The sequence below is a fragment of the Nipponia nippon genome, unplaced genomic scaffold (genome assembly GCF_047370975.1).
Source record: "Nipponia nippon isolate SJK-2023a ecotype South Korea unplaced genomic scaffold, ASM4737097v1 scaffold_9, whole genome shotgun sequence".
In the NCBI taxonomy this organism is placed as follows: Eukaryota; Metazoa; Chordata; class Aves; order Pelecaniformes; family Threskiornithidae; genus Nipponia; species Nipponia nippon.
In genome coordinates this window covers 20,572,212-20,590,398 of record NW_028262413.1, presented here as the reverse complement: position 1 = coordinate 20,590,398, position 18,187 = coordinate 20,572,212, and the positions used below count along the sequence as shown (strand labels likewise).

Genomic DNA, 18,187 nt, shown 5'->3' with positions numbered 1-18,187 from the left:
TTTTGAGGACATAACATCCCTTTGAGTCTGCAACAGAAAATCAGAGTAAGTGCTTTCTGGTCTTCACAAGCATGAGTTTGTCGAGTAAAAATAAAATTTCCTTTCCTTACAGCCTTGTGTCTCATATTCCGATGGGGTACAAGCAAAATCACCATTGCTTACTTGGAGTCTCGTGTTCCTCTGCAGCTACCCCAGGATTTCCTCACAAAGAAAGGATCAAGAATACAAATGCCCTACTAGGACAACAGCTAGGATCCATATTTGTCTAAATATCTGTAAAGTTTCTCCGCAATCCTGTGCCAGAGAGGTAAGAGCATTGTCTGTAAGTCTCCAAGAGAGGCAAAGGCAGCAGAGGTGGCCTCGTCTGATGGCTGGCAGCACCACGACCATGCACAGGCATGCACCGGCAGGATGTGTCACTGCCACCCTCCCAGCATGTGGCCTGGCACCATCTTGCAACAGAAAAGCTCAGGGCACCAGCATGACCATGCCACAGGACAGGCCAGCATCCAGTCTGGCTCCCAGCAGCCCACCAACCCTGCCCTGCAGGGTCTGTACACCATGACATCACCAGGTGCTGCTCATGACATCATTGACCTGGCATGGCAGCCCTGCTGCAGCCTGCATCTGTGATGCTGCATGAGGCCCAGCCACCTCATGTGACCGCACCTGCCCAGCTGCCACCGCCACCACACCGTAGGGTAGCGCCTGGCATTACATCAGCAGGCCCACCCCTCACCACGACGTGCTGTGACATCACCTGCTAACGGTCTGACGTCAGCAGCCTTTCCCTCACACAGCTGACAGGACGAGCCTTCCCCACGCCCTCAACCGTCCCGCTCAGCGCCTGTCCGCGCGCCTTCTAGCCAATCAGCGAGGCGCTTGCAGCGTGGGTCGCCGCGGCCAATCGCGGGGACGCTTACAGCTAGCCGCGGCGCACCGGCGCTGGGTTTGACCCTCGGGGGCCGCCGTAGGTCCGGCTGCTATCCCATTGGTCTGAGGGAAGGCCTGCCCGCCGGGGATTGGTGGGTGGTGAGGCGCGGCGCGCGCGGGGCAGCGCGTGGGGGGGCGTGGCTGGGCCGGGGGCCGCCGGCGGGGCCGTCAGCGGTCCCGGTGCCCGGAGCGTCCTCGAGCCCGCCGGGGGGGCCACCAGCGTCCGCCGCCATGGCGGCGCAGCCTCCGCTCGGGCCGCGGAAACGGAGCGGCCCGGCGCTGTGGGGGGCGGGCTGGGCCGGGGCAGCCCCTCCGGCCGCGGCGGGTGGCGGCGGCGGGGCCCTGGTGAATGGTTTCCCGCCCCACAAGCGCCCCAAGAGCGCGGGGGCGACTGGGCCCGACGAGGGGCCGGGAGACCCCTTCGGGGACAACGACGATTTCACGGCGGACGACCTGGAGGAGATCGACATCCTGGCTTCGCAGGCGCTGTCGCAGGAGGCTGCCGGCGGCGCGGGGCCCCGGGCGGGCTTCCCGAAACAGGCGTGGGGCGGGCGGGACGCCTTCGGACCGAGCAGCGCCGAGCGGCGGGCGGCGGCGGAGCTGGCCCGCGGCAGAGACCCCGCTGCGGGAGGGAGGCTGAAAGGTCGGTGTGGCCGGGCGGGGGGGCGCGGTTCGGCCTTGCCGAATGTGTAATAGCAAATAACAAAATCTTGATGTTAAGTCATCAGTGATGTACATACATCATCCGTGCTTCAGAACAGATCTTGGCTTTTTTTCTGCAACAGGAAACAGTACGGAAGATAGTCTGATGAGAGATGCATTCCAGTTTGAAGTACTGCAAACACAGCATGAAGAAATTAAACAGAAGGTTAGCAATATCTTCCTTCCTCTCTAAATTAGCAAATTTTGTGATAGGGCTAACTGAAATGTGGGATGAGTTCGGTTCCAAGTATTTCATTCTAATCAAGTTGATTAGTAATCTTTGAAATCCATGGATCTATTAAAAGCGTCATACTAGAAACAGCTCTAGTGATATTAAGAGTGAGAGCAATATTTTATTTCTTGGTCATTTCAGATTAGCAAATTTGTCGGTTTTACCTGTTTCCTATCAAATCCATTCTCCCCTGTCCTGTCAGCTCACCAGCAAAGAGTGGTTTTGTGCAACTTAAAAATTTGAGAAAGTAAAGTGACTTTTAAGTTGTATTATGTTACTTTACCTTCTGATGATCCCTTATGGAAAGATATTATGGGGAAGAATTAGATGCGGAAAAGTAAGAAGGTACAAATGCCTGTACCAAGTCCATCCTTTTTTGGCTGGTGGCTTAGGAAGAATATAAGACTTGAGCAAGTCTATGATAATATTTTACCAGAATAGTCTTTTAGCCTCTGGTAAAATGTTATGTAGGTACTTCCCAATCCAGAAATATTATACATGTATTTAATGTTTTATAATGTATTTTTTTTAAACACTTGTGCGTTTGGTTTTGGATACCTTTTAGTGTGAAAGAGGTCCGCAGCTTAACAACACGTTGTGTCAAGAAATTTCTTCTTTGATTTTGATTTTATTTTTAACTCTGCACCTAGTGATTTTCAGTGGATGGATCATGGCTGTTATGAGGGGCAGTAAATAAGGAATAACTTGTGCATAGCACTTGCACCTCAATAGACCTTTGTTTCCTCACAGTTGTGCTTTCTCCCAGATGGGAGGGTCCTACTCTGTTTACTTTTCTCTCATCACCCTTACCTCTGTTCTCTGAATCTTTCCCAGCTCTATTATATCCTTTATTGGAGAAGCTCCTACGCGTACACCACGTTCAACATGGGGGTAAACCGTAATTTTACATAGTGGTATAGAGGTGTCTTTCTTTTTTCTCCATGCTTCTCTGAGTAACTCGTTTATTATCTCTCCAAAGTCTTGTCTCTGAGTGGTGATGGCTGTTCGGAAAGTATTAGAGACTATATATGTCGTGAAGATACTGTCTGGGGGTGGTAGCTTGTCTTAGCACAGCGTGCTTGTTGGCTGCCATGCTAGATGAAATACGATAATTACATTATCATTGTTATCCTCCAAACAATGAATAAATTATTGATGTGTGTGACTAGCATACTTTTCAAAAAAAGAACATGATCACAGAGAAGGGCAAAGAGAAGAATGGTCTCTTAAAGACACCAGGACGGTATATGAAGACGTGCCTTTGCTGTCATTTTATAATTCTGATAGAGAAAACAGTAGCTGAGCCAGATTTAATGAGGAAAAGGTTAGAAGCAACATTGCAGACTTTCTGAACTGGGTTACAGGAGCATTTTTCTCCCTAGAAAGTATAAATATACCTAATTTTCAGCCACATAGTGATATAAATACATACGTTTGGTTATATACATCCTTTAATGGAATTCATCTATTTGCAGCTGAAAGAAATGCAGGATGAAATTCTTACTAAAAATGGAGAAATTAAAATTTTGCGTGACTCAATGCAGCAGATGGAGTATGCTATGGAGGAACAGAAAAGATCGTACATGCTATTGGAACAGCAAAAATCTCAGACCTTAAGTGAAAAAGAAAAAGAGTTCTCCAAAAAGGTTTGTAAATAATGTCAATTACCTGCACATCACACGCAGAAGCTAATTGTATGACTTAATGATGTCACAGACCATCTAGTCAAAGGAATAACATTTGTGTGAAATTTCCAAATGATGTATGCTTTTATTTTCTTGTCTAGAAGAAAGCATTTGTAAGAACTTGCTGAGAGTTTTCTTCTGCCAAAATAAAAGAGTAAAATTCAAGTGGTAGAGGTTTTTGTTTACTTGTTGCCTTTTTTTTTAAGCAAACCCAAGAACATTAAAATTGGAATGTATTTTAAAATGGAAAAAAGCGACATAATATGCTTTATGAGTCTGATCAGATTGCTATTCCTGTTGCAGTCATCTTTCTGAAAGCCCTGAAGAGGACAGTGGCTGCTTTTATCCTGTTTACTCTGCTGTTAACAGCCTCACTCTAGTCATGCTCTGCATGGCACTTGGTCTGTCTTAACAAGTCATGTGCTTCTTGCCTGAAATTTTGACACTTGGTTCTAAGATAGTATTAATTGGACTAGCATACATAAAAATGGAGATCTTATGCAGAGTTCATAGTAAGTAGATGGTAATCTTGAAGTCTTATGGTAATCCTAGTTGCTCTGCAAGTTATAACACCTCTAAATTATTTGGTAACAGTAAAACCGTCTTTTTAATTCCTCTTTCAGTTACTGTCATTACAGACAGAGTTGCAGTTCAAAGATGCAGAAATGAATGAACTAAGAACGCGACTTCAGAACTGTGAAAGAAATAAACATGTTACTCAGACAGTTTTAACGCCAAGGTAGGAGTTTTGGAAAATGAATTTGTGTTCCTCTTTACAATATGTGGGCTTAAACTATTAAAGAGGTTTTCTTTCTCCATGTAACTCTTGGCTCTGTTGTCTTTAAAAAATACAACCAAAAAAAGTCCGTTGATCTCTGTGGAATTTACTCAAAAGGAGCCTTCCTTGTATCTGTGACAGAAATGCAAAGAGCTTATAGTGAAGTACCTTTAAAACGTCTATGTAAATAGATCCTTGTTTATGGTTTAATAAAATAATTACAAAAGAAGTATTGATTCATCTAAGTATTTGATTTTTATTTTAGCCCTAAAAAGAATTTTGGAATACAAGTGAAATCAGAAGGATGTTCTCCACAGCCTGGAAAAAGATCTTTTCCTACAAAGGAATCCTTCAATGCTGAAATGTCCACTAGACCATCATGTTCTTCAGTAAATTTGATTGCCCCAACTACTTCAATCAAAGAAGGTAAACCCATGTACAGCCTGCAACACTTAGCTGCATATGAACATTTCTGCCTTAGATAAGGATTTTTGTGCTATGTGACTGAACAGTTTCAGTAAGTTCACTGTAGAGAAAAACAAGTGCTTGTTTTATTTTGGTTTTGCTTAAATTTCTTTCCGTTTTATACCAATTGGCGTTAAATAGCTATGACTGAAATTTGCATCAAGATCATTTTAATTCACACCTTGGTAATGCCTGTATACCAGGTGCCAAGATGTCAACGATGAAGTGGCTATTGGCCATGATGAAAAGCTTTCATTTATTATGTGATGAACTAAAATATCCAAACTGTTAATCTGCCTTTCTCACTGAACAAAGAAGAACAGGAAATAATTTGCCTATTTCTTGAATCGGTCTGCTAGTCAGCTAATGCATTTTTTTCATACTCTCGTGATTTTGGCTTTAAAGCTGACCTTTTTGGGGATTTTACTTTAAAGGGTACATATTTAGCTGTATTGAAAGAAGCAACTGAAACAGTATACTCATTTCCTCTTTTATGTATAAGGCAGTAATTCTCACAAAAATGTATCTTGAAACTAATTGAGTAAAGCTTAAGAAATTAGTATATGCATGCATTTGAAGATCGCTATAATATGAAACAAAAATGGTGGGTTTTTATAGCAGCCGACTGCGATGTTTCCAATAGGAAATAATAAATGGAAGAAATTTGGATATCATCAACTTATCCTTACAGAAAGAGTCATGAAAAATCTGAGATATTACTATCAGTTAAAATATTCAATCTGAAACTGTATGGGCAGTATGAACTCCATCAAAAAGAAAAATACAGTCGCCTTAAAGCATTAGTATTGCTGTTTTTTTCAGCCTCCCGACTGTGTTATGGTAACAACACTCAATATGCCTATTTGTTTGAAAAACACACATGATTATTTGTCTTCTGAACCCTGCAGGGCTTTTGGCTTCAGGTTGGCTAGTCATTGTGACATACATAGATGACTGAAAGATTATGAAATGCTCAATTTTTAAATTTTTTTAGACTTTTATGTTGATTTTTAACTAACGTAGTCATGTAAATCTCTGCTAGTGATGGGAATTCAACTTAAGGTATTGGTTTTTTCTAAAAAAAAATTTTGAGAGCAATAGCACTGAACTATCTGTGGAACATCTGATAGTAAAGGTGAAATTTTATTCACTTTTCTAATTTATTTTGGGGAGCAATTCTACTTGCACCACAGCTCTTGACTATTGTTTGTCATATCAGAGTTATACAAGACAAATGTCTTACTGGTGTACTTAGTATATAACAGATATGGCTAACAATGTGCGTAAAGGATAGGTATAGATATATAAGCGATATAGTTATCATATTAGACTCATAATTACTGTTTGTTTTAGACAGTAACATAACCCATCCTGAAGTTTTATCCGTGAAGCATGAAGCAATGGGAAAAAACGGTTCCTACAACTCTCTACCTAAACGAAACACACAAGGTAACTTAATTCTGTTAATACAGAAATAGCAAGCATTTCTGAGGAACAGCTCAGATGCCTTTACTAAGCAGCGTCATGCTGAGGAGCCTGCTATGTACAGTGCCACTGCACAGAATAGTGGTGGTCAGCTAGTCACTTTTTGCTTCGAATATTGTGATTTTGCAGTAAAACATTTCAGATTATATTATTATCTTGTATCCTAACAACATTGTTATGTTGTTATTCTATTTAAGAAAAAAGTTTGCCTGGGTTTTGCTTTATGGAAGGATATGGATCAAGACGCTTCTTATTACAAGTCTGGTTCTTTCAGTATTAATATATTATGCTTTTTATTGTAAACCAATATAAAAACAGGAAAAATGTACATTTTTTTTAAATGAAGGTAAAAACAATAAAGCAACATTTACAACAGTCAGTGCCAGGAAGTCTTCAGGGTACTGTTTTATTTCCAATTCAGAATAGAATCGCGTCACGTAATTTTAATGTGTGGACTGGAACATGGAGGGCAAGTCATCAGGATAGTTGGGATACATGATCATTTGGCTCGAGCTATTTTGCTAATATGTGATTGTAATTAAAATCTGTCTAAATATAATTTGGTTAACGTTTAAATCATATCTTGAATTGATTTTTCTGAAAATCATTCTCTTGTAGAGAGAGAAGATTTGTACTGAAAAAATTATTTTGAGGTTGAATGCACTGTAAATAAGGCTGATCTTTTGAAATACTAATTTTTCATTGTTGTTGATGTTGCAGTTGATGGTAAAGCTACTCCAAAGACAATTATGTATTGTTTCAGGTTCTATCTTACTAAATGCACTGATGAAGCAGCCCATTGTCCCTGGGTCATTACTAGGACTCTGCCATCTTCTTAGCAGTAACTCTGAACCTCTACCTGGAGCTGTATTGCAGCCTAACTATTTGGAATCGTAAGGTTTTTGGGGGTTTTTATTGGTGGTTTTTTTTGTTTGTTTTTTTTTTTTTGTTAAACTGCATCTGACATGTTCTTAGTATAGTGGCATTCTCTATACTAAGAAATGCTTATTCATGTAGGATAGTTCATTCCTTATGTTAAATGCTGTTTTCCTTAGGCCATTTAATGCAAAATTTGGAACATCATTCTGCATCTTTGATTATTAATCTCTGATTATCATAGATACCAAACAGTAGAACAACACTAAGAGATAAACTAAGTTAATTATATATTGGGGAAGGCACAGAAACATGTTTGAAAACCTAGGAGTGACTGTTAGCAGCTGCTATTGTTAACCATAAAACTTGCATTGCAATGAGGTAAGCTTATAAACATGATCATGAGTTAAGTGGGAAGTAAATGTCGAAAATGTGATCAAAAGAACAGTAGGCTTTATATCTTCAAAGTCTAAACTATGTTCAATTTGTAACATACAATTTATGTGCAATTTTCCAAGATATATTTATAGTGACCGGTAAAGCATTTTAAATATGAATATTAGATATATGTAATCGTTTTTCACTTTAAAGAAGTAGACTGTAGCTCCTGAAATACCTTTGCTTTTCTGATATGTTATTTTATTAGTAATGCTTGTGTTTTGTGGGTTCATAGCAAGGCTCATGTCCCATTGCATAAATGGCAAGGGCAAGTAGCGGTGGTGCGTTTGGCCTTTGTGGCTGCAGTTTGACTAGTTAATAGCTGAACTCTCTCTCATCTCTGGCCAAGAAAATAATTTTTTTATTGTTGTTGTAGTCCTTTAAAGGCCCCTACATATTACAGATCAGTAATGTACAAATACTTGTTCTTCCCAGAAGCTACCAAATAACATCAGGGGAAGATAAGAATATATGGCAAGTTATCAAAAGCATGAAACCGGGAAGCCAGTGTTTGAAATGTAGTTTCAGACAATGGCTTATAGTGAGCTGCTGAAGTTACTCAGCTGTAAGCTCTGACTATTTTCACAAGACCTAGGAATGCTTTGAAATTGCTCTTCCATGCAGGTATCAAGGAGTAGGATTCCCCCCCCCCAATTTACATTTTATTTTGGGAAGACACCTCTTACTACTCTAGCCTTTCTATTATTTGATTCAAAATATGGATAACTCAAATTTCAGCTATGTTCTCTGAGTCTTCTTCTGAAATATTTCCCTTCTTTTAATTTTATTTGGATAGGAAGTCCACACAACTACCCAGCAGCAGGACAACTCGAGAAGAAATTGCTCCTCTTGTATCCCTGCGAGAAGCTCAAAAACTTGCAATAACAGGATTGAACTTGATTGCTATGGATGAAGGACTATCTGAAGGAAGCGCAACAGAATGCCAGAAAGAGTTCTTGCACCTCACACGCTGCAAGATCCGAGGCGCTGTGCATCTCTTGCCCTTGGTAGAACACCATATTGGTGCATACTGTCAAGCGGTACAATTGGCGGACAAGTCAGTAAATGGTTCTTGTGGAAACCATTCAGCTGTTTCTTCCAGAACCAACACAAATATGGTGTCAAGTAAGGAGGACTTCAGGTTGTCTCTTGAAGAAACTACAGTTATATCACTGGGTGTTCTTTATTATTTGGCATTTTATAGCTGGGATGTTGTCCACACATTGCTGTCTACTGAAGTGGAAAAAAGTTCTGCTGCTGGAGATGAAGAGGTTTTCAAGATGGACAAAAATGTGCTGTGTGATAATCAGTGTGATAATAAAGAAGATACCAGGACACAAGGAGGGCTGCCTGTAGCTCCACAGGATGCTCCAAATAACAATCGAGATCAACATTCTTTGTTTAAAAAGCTGGTTCAGGTTTTAGCTTTTTCTGCTGCAAGAGGCTCCCAGACTGATAGTATACTGAACCAAAGCCTAAAAGTTTTGGTGAAATTAGCTGAAAATTCAACAATGGACTTGCTAATAAAGTAAGTCAGGTTTAGCTTTAAAATTATTTCAGACTCTTGTTGTTTAGGAATTTCCATTCTCTGTTGAAACTAATTTGTGCAGATGACAGTATAAGTTTTGACATGTATGAGAGAATGTCACATTTCTCAGATCACCTCTGAGAAACAGTTCAAGATCTTTCTACTGCCTTTGCTGCTAATGCATGTGATAATCGCCCCCAATCAGTAACAAGATTTGCCTCTGATGTTTAATATGAAGCAGATGCTGTTGCCTCATTGCATAGCTGTCACTTTAAAGTGAGAAAACTTCTTAAGGCCATATGCAGTTGATCAGAATATCTATAACATTAATTTTGGGGTTTTTGTGGTTGCTGGGATATGGATAATGAATGAAAGCATAGGGTCTCATTCTGGGAGGTAAAATGCCACTCTAAAAAGTGAGACATTTCGTCTGCTAATGGTCTAATATACAGAGCCGTAGTATGAATTGCAGACTGACTGACAAATGTAACAGAATATGTTTTTTAGTGTATTTTGTATTTAATGACATGTAAGTTGAGATCAGGTATATTCTGAATTGCTAAAAAGGCACAAATTATGATGCTGTGTACAAGAAATAGTGTATTTTCAACTCGTCAGTGCACTTCCCATTTATAACTGAGTTTTCTTTTGAAGTTTTCAGCACTTACTGAGCAGCCAGATACTGGTCCGTTGTCTGTGTCCGGAGACTCCTTTGCCTGCTGTCCTTTTGACTGTGAGACTCTTGTCTATTCTTGCTCAACACCACATGTTGGTTGCTCAACTTTGTTCTCATTCAGGTAACAGACTGCATAACACAGAGAACTGTTATCAGTTGAATGTTAGTTAGCATAACTAAAAGTAATGCAAACAGGCCTTGCTCCAAGGTGTTAAAACCCCCAAAGGCAAAGAGCCTGCTATGTTACCTGAAAACTTGTTTTCTAGTGCAGTGTTGCAGTTACTGTTTGAAGAGTATTTTGTCTTGTGGTATCTGTCTACATACAGTGCTTTTGATACCCATGTGGATTTTTAAAACTACTCACCAGATTAATGTTTATTATATGAACGGTTGATGAGGAAAAAAGGGCTTTTGAGGAGTTTTGAAGTTTTATTTTTCTGCGCTCATGACAGTGTTGAGTTTAGGGATCCCAGTACTCTGCATGACAAATAGTCTTTGTCCAGTTCTTTATGAATGAAGTAGGACACTGTTACCACAAACGCATATATAAAGTTTAGGGATACCAGTTTCTTTAGCGCTGCTTAGGATGTCTGAAGTAAAGCAAGAAGTTGAGCCTGTATCATGAATCCCAGGATAGCACTCTATCTATTTTCTGAAATGTTTTCTTGTGTGACAAAATTAATTTTTGTCATAAAAAATTGACTAGTTGGCAAAAGAACAAAGTTATCTCTATTTCAGATACCTGTCTTCTTCTTGCACTATACATGTATATTACATCAAGACCAGATAAATCAGCATCTGAAATGCTTTGGCTTCAGCTCGAACAAGAGGTAACCACATCTGTTTGTTCATATGCTTTTTCCTGGTATTTCCAGTTGGGGGAGTGGGAGGAGCAGGGCAATGCACAAACGGTCCGAAAACAGGTTCTTTCTCCAACTGAAACAGAATACTGAAAGTATTGGCTTGCAGTAAGGGATTACATTGATTTTTAAGAGTAGCTGCTTGAAACTGAATCAGTAACTATTCTTAAAGTCAGTCATAATAGTCATAGTTAAGTCACTGAAAAAGCAAGAAAGATCCTAGGATGGCTGTAAATGTTCAACACTAAGCTTTATTTTGCTTTTAGATTGATAGAGGAGTAAAAGGACGCAAGGTCTAGGATTCATTTTGATTGTATTAATTACTTCTGAACTGTATCTTATGAGTTATTACATATAAAAGGCAGTCCGTAGCGACTTAAGATTATATTAATTGTATTCAGTGGAAATGCTAGCTTGCTATATAATAGTCATGATTATATATAGGAAGAATAGCTTTTGAACTTAATTTGTGGTGTTTGTACTGACAGTGGTGACTTGTCTGAGATTCTACTGTTTGCTTCACTTTTCTCATTTGAAAGAATTTTGAACCATTTTCATTATCCCCCCACCTACACTGCTATATTAAGTGTAAACATATTATTTGTATGCAGTGAATTAAGGCCCACTGCACCTTGTTAGCCTTTCTCATCAGAAGGTTGAAAAGGTTTCTGTGCAAGGCAAATTTTATCTCTGTAAAGTTTTACAGGGGAATAAACTTTAGCAATTTTTTGGGGTAAAAAAGATCAACTGTTAAGGAAAAAACAAGAATGTTTGAATCTAGTAATGAAATATCATTTCTACCTCCCTTTATTTGCAGCTTAATTGTTTGATAATTCTGCAGAACCCTAGTACTCATTATAATGCAATCTGCGTGTTTTTGTAATAGACAGTTAGACTCCTGACAAGGTGTATGCGGTGTTCCAGTCCAGCAGTTTTATTACCTGGTACAGACTGCCAATGTAACCTCGAGGTACGTCACTACAGTGGCTGAGTTTAATCTACTGAGAACTTAAAGGTTTCAATGCTGAAATAGCTTTTTGCCCTTTTTTTAGCTACAATGAAAAAAGAAGTGTACTGTACTTTAAAGGATGCCACCTTCTAGGAAGCTTGCTTTTGCTTGCTAGAAAATATTCTAAAATTTTGAATTTTGAAGAGACTAATCAGTAAAGTTCATAATGAAATAAGTTTTCCATTACTATAATTTTACTTTGTGTATTGAGGCACTTTTTTTTCCTCTTGCAGGTGGTTAAGGCACTAATTATAATGTTACATAGACAGTGGATGAAGATTAGAAGATCTGAGAACAGCTTGTGTGCATATAAGGAACAAATTATTCAGTTTTTACGGGATACTGTTTTACTCTTACACAGCCTGTCTCAGAAAGATAAACTGTTTCATGAACACTGTTTGGAAGTTCTCCATCAGTATGACCAAGCCATGCCAGGCATAAGAGCCATTCTCAAAAAGACTCAAAAATTGAGTGCCTGTGAAGGTAAAACGAGTGAAATTATAATGGTGGCTTTTTTCCATGCTGTAGAAATAGAAATTCCACTTCTGTCCCTTTCCTCATCTAACAAGTACCATGTAACAAATACCATGGCTGTTTGTTGCTCAGACTTCTGAAGGCAGTCCGTAGCCTAGTGCTTTTAAATCTTCATTATACTGAATCACTACTCTACTATCTTTAATAGTTTTGTTCTCTCCATAGAAATATGCCCCTACTCTCTGATCAAACAAAATCCTATACTCCAGTTCTATTTAATAGAACAATCTGCACTATATGTTACCTTATTTAAAAAAAAAAAATTATTCCAAGTCTCCAACTAGCATTACACCTTCTCTCTGCAATTGGTCCCCTCGCCCCCCTTAACATCTCTCTCTTCTTCCTCTTCCCTCTTCTACCCCCAGCCTTCCTACATTACCCCAAAAGCTTCTCTAGCCCATGTCCATCAGGACTTGCCCCTTGGTTTGCACACTTCTGGTGCCCATTTCCTAGAGCGAGCTAATCTTGTGAAATTGCTTCTCCTTGTACCTTGATGCCATTTCTTCGTTCACTCACGGCATTATTTACATGCACGTTGTAGAGCTGATGTGAAGATTGTGCTCTTATGTCAGTATGTGGTTTGCTACAATCTGGTATTTACCAGACAAGGCATCTGGTCTTCCTCAGAGCTGGAGTGATAAATCCTTCATTGTTGGTGTACGTATTGCATCAGTAAGGCAGGTCATGCAAGCATGCCACTATTAGTTACAGTGACTTCTCTGGAGATGCTAAACGGTGTGCCATGTATTTGTTCTACTCCAATTGCTTAGAGTGTCCTGAAGTTTTCTAGAAGTTTGCCTAATGCCTTGTCTAGTTATGCTTGGGAATGGACGAAACAGTGTAACAGCTTGTGATTTTGGGGATGGTGGTGCACACGTGTGCTTGCAAACCCGTAGTTAGCATTATGTCCTTCCTCTAAAACACAAAATACTGTACTTTTTTCCTAGTGGCTTTTTAAAATTAGTTAACAAAAATGAGGTTTTAAATGTAATAAGTAGTCAGAACTAGTTGTAAAATAACAAAGTGCCCTTTACTGTTATTCCACTAATAGCTAAATTTAATTTGCGGTCCAAGATAGTTCTCTCCTTTAATGCCTAAAAAGGCATTAAAGAAAAGCGGGGGAGAAGTTTGTATGACAAAACACGTATCTAAAAACCTGTTTGCATTGAACCTTGAAAAAAGATATTTGCTGTAGCTTTCTACAGTCAGAATGTTTTCAAATGCAAACAGATACCAGCTATAATTATACTATATCAAGTAGAAAAATTACTCTCTGAAACATGACTTTTTGTTGTTGCAGAGCTGATTTTGGATGAATTGTATCCTTCTGAGCCAGAAGCAGAAGACCAAGGAATGGACTCCAGCTAGCTAACATCTTGCAAAGATCTCTGTCCTTCCTCATCTAAATCATAATAATCATTGCCAGTGTAAATCTGAAATTTCAATAATATATTTTATTAAGTGATAATCTAAAGGTTGCACTCAAAAGCAGCACAACTAAGATACATTTCTTCGTTGTGATTATTTTATTTAAGCACCATCTAAATGTAGCTGAAAGCAAAGAAATTTTGATGTAAGAATTATACTGCAATGTACTGTTTTGCTGTGCAAAACCACTCAATGGCTTATGACTGGTTCTGTTTGTGAATTTCATCCTGTATGAAATTGCTGTGAACGGAATGGAAATTTCACTATTGTGTTCTCCATTTTACTGTGACTATAGCTGAATTTAAGATGCTGAATGTGCTGAGATGTTTGGGATCACCGAGTTCATATGAAAGTCTTTTGAACATATTTGTTTCTCTTGCAGCTGTAACACTTTCTTGCTTGACTTCCAAAATTTTCATGTTGACATTAGTAAACAGTTTACTGTGATTTTAAAAACCTTTCTAGAAATAACTTATAGTTGGCAGTTCAGTTCTGAGCAAGAAATTCAAAGCCCTGTAATGATCACCTGAGTTCATTTATTTTTCTATTATTTCATGAATCTGCTGAAAGTGTAACTATTGAGATGCCAAAACAACAAATAGTAGAACTTATTTTTTTAAAAAAGTTACCTTAGAAGAGTAAGATGGTAATGTTGAGGAGAGCATCTTACATGGTGAGAGAAGGATATTTAAATGTGTGCAGAGTGAGTGGGTTTTTTGGTTGTAGTACCTGGATAGGCATTGCAGTAAAGATGAATGAGCATCTCATTCCTAGGATACAACACTGATGGCTGGAGGAAGAACTGTTGCTATACCCTTTCAAGTGTGTATGATTACCAGCTGTCATACTCAGCTGCAGGTGTTAGCTGAACCTTAGACCCTAAAAAGGGAAGTGTGAGTGCTACTAAAATGAGCCTACAGGTTTGTGTTTTTAAATAATTTGGAAAGCTTTTTTTCATTTTTTTGACAGATACTTGATTCAGAACAAGCCTGGCTCCAGGAGGAGAGAGAGTACTACAGGGGGAAGGAAGCCCTTGGAAAATTGGGAAACATCCAGTTCTCTGGTCATAACCCAAAGAGGCTGTGTCCTGCCCTGGTGTAAAAGAGCCCCACTCCAGTGTGCTGAGCAAGCTCTTGACTTGGCTTTCACTTTTGAAGAGAACTTTCCCAGAAACCAATATGCAGGAATAACCAGTGTAATAATCCAGCATCTCCCTAGGGCTAAGCCTCCTCTTTGAGCAACAGCTGGGAGAGTTCCACCAGGCATGGCCTGTTCGTTTCTGTAACACACAAGCTGCCAACTGCTCCTCTCAGTATCAGGTTTCAAGTCCCTTGTAGCATCTGGAGAACTTCCATTTTCCTGCTTAAATGCAGCAAGGAAGGATGCACAAGCACATAACAGCAAAGCTGCCCGAGTGCGTGTATGTTTGCATGGTAACTAGCCTAGAACTGCCACCAGGGCAACTATACAAGACATGCTATGGAAGTTTCAGCATGACAAAACTATTTGACTTGTCCACATAATTTAAGTTTATGGAGATAAGATGTATTTAAACACTTAGGGTGAATAGACCAAATGAACTATTAAAAGGAGTTTGGACAAAAAACAGTTAAGGAATTCTAAATTGTTGAAGCAATCCAGTTATAAAAACTTGTTTAAAAAATTCCTGGCCTCATCTAAAGGGTGGGTGTATGGCAACTTAGTAAAAGGGAGATGTGTATTACTGCTAAACTTTATATAAACAGAAGTGTTATCTGTGGGGAAAAAAATGCTAGGAAAATACCTCTAACTGTTCCCTTCTGGCACTGCATCCCCTCCCATCCACCCACTCTAACAGACAACACCCTAACATGTACATCTACAGTGATTGTTTTCTTCCCACTTTTGACTTTTAAAGTGGTATAGCCCAGGCTATATACAAACAAACAAACCCCAAACCCTACACCTTCACCAGTACAAATGACAGTAACATGGTATTATGAAATTAAACCATAGCTTTTAAAAATGAAGGCAGTTTCTGTAACTGAAAAGTTCACACTCCTAAGGAAAAAGGAGGCTGCACTCCTATAGAGAAAAGGCAGACATAGGCATACTTACAGAACTGCCGTAATTCATTATTTCTTAAGTCATTTACAGTGACCAATCTTTTGTTGGGATTATTGCAAGATTGTACTGACCTTCAGTAATTCTTCCCTTTTTACATTCTCTTGGGATTTTTTTCTTGGGATTAAAGAGATCCAATCATGTATACAACAGCTGATCACCCCCTGAAAAAAACAAGCATTTTTACAGATTATGGGGCTACTGGTTTACTATCTTCATGACCTAAAAATAACAGAACTCAGACTGTTCTCATCAGACGCTCCTTGAAGAATTTACAGGATAGCAGCTCTTTTTTTCAAGGCCAGTTCACATTTTCCCAACATGGTAGAGATAAGCTGTGCCTCTGTATTAGCTGAGAAAAGGAATTTACTCTGGGATCAAGCACAGTCACAGGACTGAATAATGAAGTATTGAGCAACAACAATAAACACTAGTCATGTTCTATACATGATTATCACATTCATCAGTCAGCAGCAGCCACCCATCTGTTTTCTTGCCCATGGGGATTGCAGCTAGAGTTTCCCCTTTGCTGAAAGCTGAGCTACGTATAGCTGGCTTATTCCTCAATGAACTGTACCGAGCAGACAGAACTAAAGCTAGGCAGGAGCTGAATGAAGAAAGCGATCAGCTCTACTAGCTTATCCATTACTCAGGCAACTTTATGCAAAAAGGAGGATGACTGCCTTGCTGACTTGTATTTTAAGATCTACTGACACTACCCCTTGAACAGTCGCAGCACAGGAGGAGGTATCATTGCATTGCTAAGCATCTTCCTGTGGTGATTCAAGAACCTGAGGTACTACATGGGTTCAAACACACAGCAATTTATTTCTACTAAAGCTACATACAGAGATAAAGTAAATGATGCTTCATTGACTAAAACATTTGGAGAATTTGCACAGGTAACACCTTATTTTCTACAACTTGTAGAATCATTTAGTTGAGGTTGGAAGGGGCCTCTGTAGGTCATCTAGTCCAGCCCCTGATCAAAGCAAATGTCCACAGACAAGACAAACAACTGTTTTGTGTCTCAAAACACATTTTTATAAACCCAGCTGTAATAGGTGAAGATGGCAAATACAAAATACCTCATCATGTAGTATGCAAGATCTGACCTGAGTTGTTTTTATTCATATTAATCCCACTAGTGTGAACTACTGCTTAAGAAAGTTTAGCCTGTGCTAGACTATTAGAACAGTCAGTTATTTTAACCATTGAATAATGGGGTTTATGTTAGTTACAGTCAGTAATATTTATTATTTATGGTTATATTAATTAAGGTCAAATGCAGCAGTTCCAATCTGCCTGTGTAAAGACTGTGTATTATATGCTGTGAATGTAATAGCAAATGCAAACTTCCATTTACAGTGTAAGTTGTTAAAAATAAAAACTATGCAACGTTGATTAGAATTTAGCAGACTGATAAGAAAAGGTGGTCTGTGAGCTTTATAAAGACCTACAAACCCCCTGTGGCTGAAGTTTATCAAAATGCTTCCAAGAACGAGGGCCAACACGTTCAGTACGAACTGCAGAGTCTCCTAACAGAGATAACAGAATAGTAATTTTTTTTCTCTGTGCATATTGCAGGTTGGTATTTTGAGAATGCAGCTGAACAATTTGTTTTGCTAAAGACCTTCTTTACAGCCCAGCTGTGCTGCGACACCCATCCAGCAGTCTCTAAAGCAGATCCTACCTGATTCCAGGGCCAAAGTAACATCAGAGAGTGAACCACAAAAACCAACTGCAGGAGCAAGAGATGTTAGAATGTAAAGTCTCCAGTAAATGATTCAAAAGTTATTTTAACTGCAGTAAGAGAAATAAGATATCAGAGGTTGATTTATACATATCTTGAACTGTTCTTCACTCTAGAGAAACAAAAAGTGAAACAGCCACCCAACTTGTCAGTTTGCAGGAGAGGAGGGACAGCACTGAGACAGAAATGGCATTGCTTCCGAACCTGCACAGCACGGTGCAGCCCCAGGGAAACCAGAGAGGGTCCATGCCTCACCACGCCAGGCAGAGCCTCCTCGCTATCCCGTATTGACAAAAGTAGTTAGTTGTGTCTCAAACCTGAAGAAATCACTTTACAACAGAAGGACATCCTTTCTAACATCGCTAACTCGCCCTTAGTGGAGACTGCCATAAAAAGGTGAAGCAGAGGAGACTACTCTGTCAATACAGATGCCTGAGCTCTCGAAAAGATAAAATAACTTATTTTCTTCAGCTTTCTCTCACCTCCAACAGGTTTAACTCGGGTACTTTTTTTCCCCTCCTATACAGCTTACTTAAAAGCTGTAAATCTCACCAGGTTCCTGTGATGCAGGCTATACTAACAGGTAGATGAGGTCAAATACTAACCTGAGGGAAAAAAATAGGCCCCAAACCACTGGCTACAGCAAACCTGGCAAGTTATCATACATGCCCAGATACGATACTAAGTTTCCATACTTAAAAA

The 18,187-nt window shown here is 39.4% G+C and overlaps 1 protein-coding gene across 2 annotated transcripts; it reads left to right on the top strand.

Annotated features, from left to right (window-relative positions):
* The first annotated feature begins 1,090 nt into the window (after positions 1-1,090).
* On the top strand, positions 1,091-17,134 carry ATRIP (ATR interacting protein). 2 transcript variants are annotated; one of them, XM_087745021.1, is made up of 13 exons: positions 1,091-1,576; positions 1,719-1,801; positions 3,343-3,513; positions 4,176-4,291; positions 4,596-4,756; positions 6,149-6,244; positions 7,044-7,173; positions 8,391-9,122; positions 9,777-9,919; positions 10,537-10,628; positions 11,545-11,628; positions 11,901-12,150; positions 13,502-17,134. In XM_087745021.1, the coding sequence occupies exons 1-13, from the start codon at positions 1,165-1,167 to the stop codon at positions 13,567-13,569; spliced, it is 2,538 nt and encodes an 845-aa protein (XP_087601147.1). In that variant the 5' UTR covers positions 1,091-1,164; the 3' UTR covers positions 13,570-17,134. The 2 variants fall into 2 exon arrangements, with proteins under 2 accessions (XP_087601147.1, XP_087601148.1); XM_087745022.1 differs by lacking the exons at positions 11,901-12,150; positions 13,502-17,134 and having other exon boundaries at positions 11,476-11,582.
* The last annotated feature ends 1,053 nt before the right edge of the window (positions 17,135-18,187 follow it).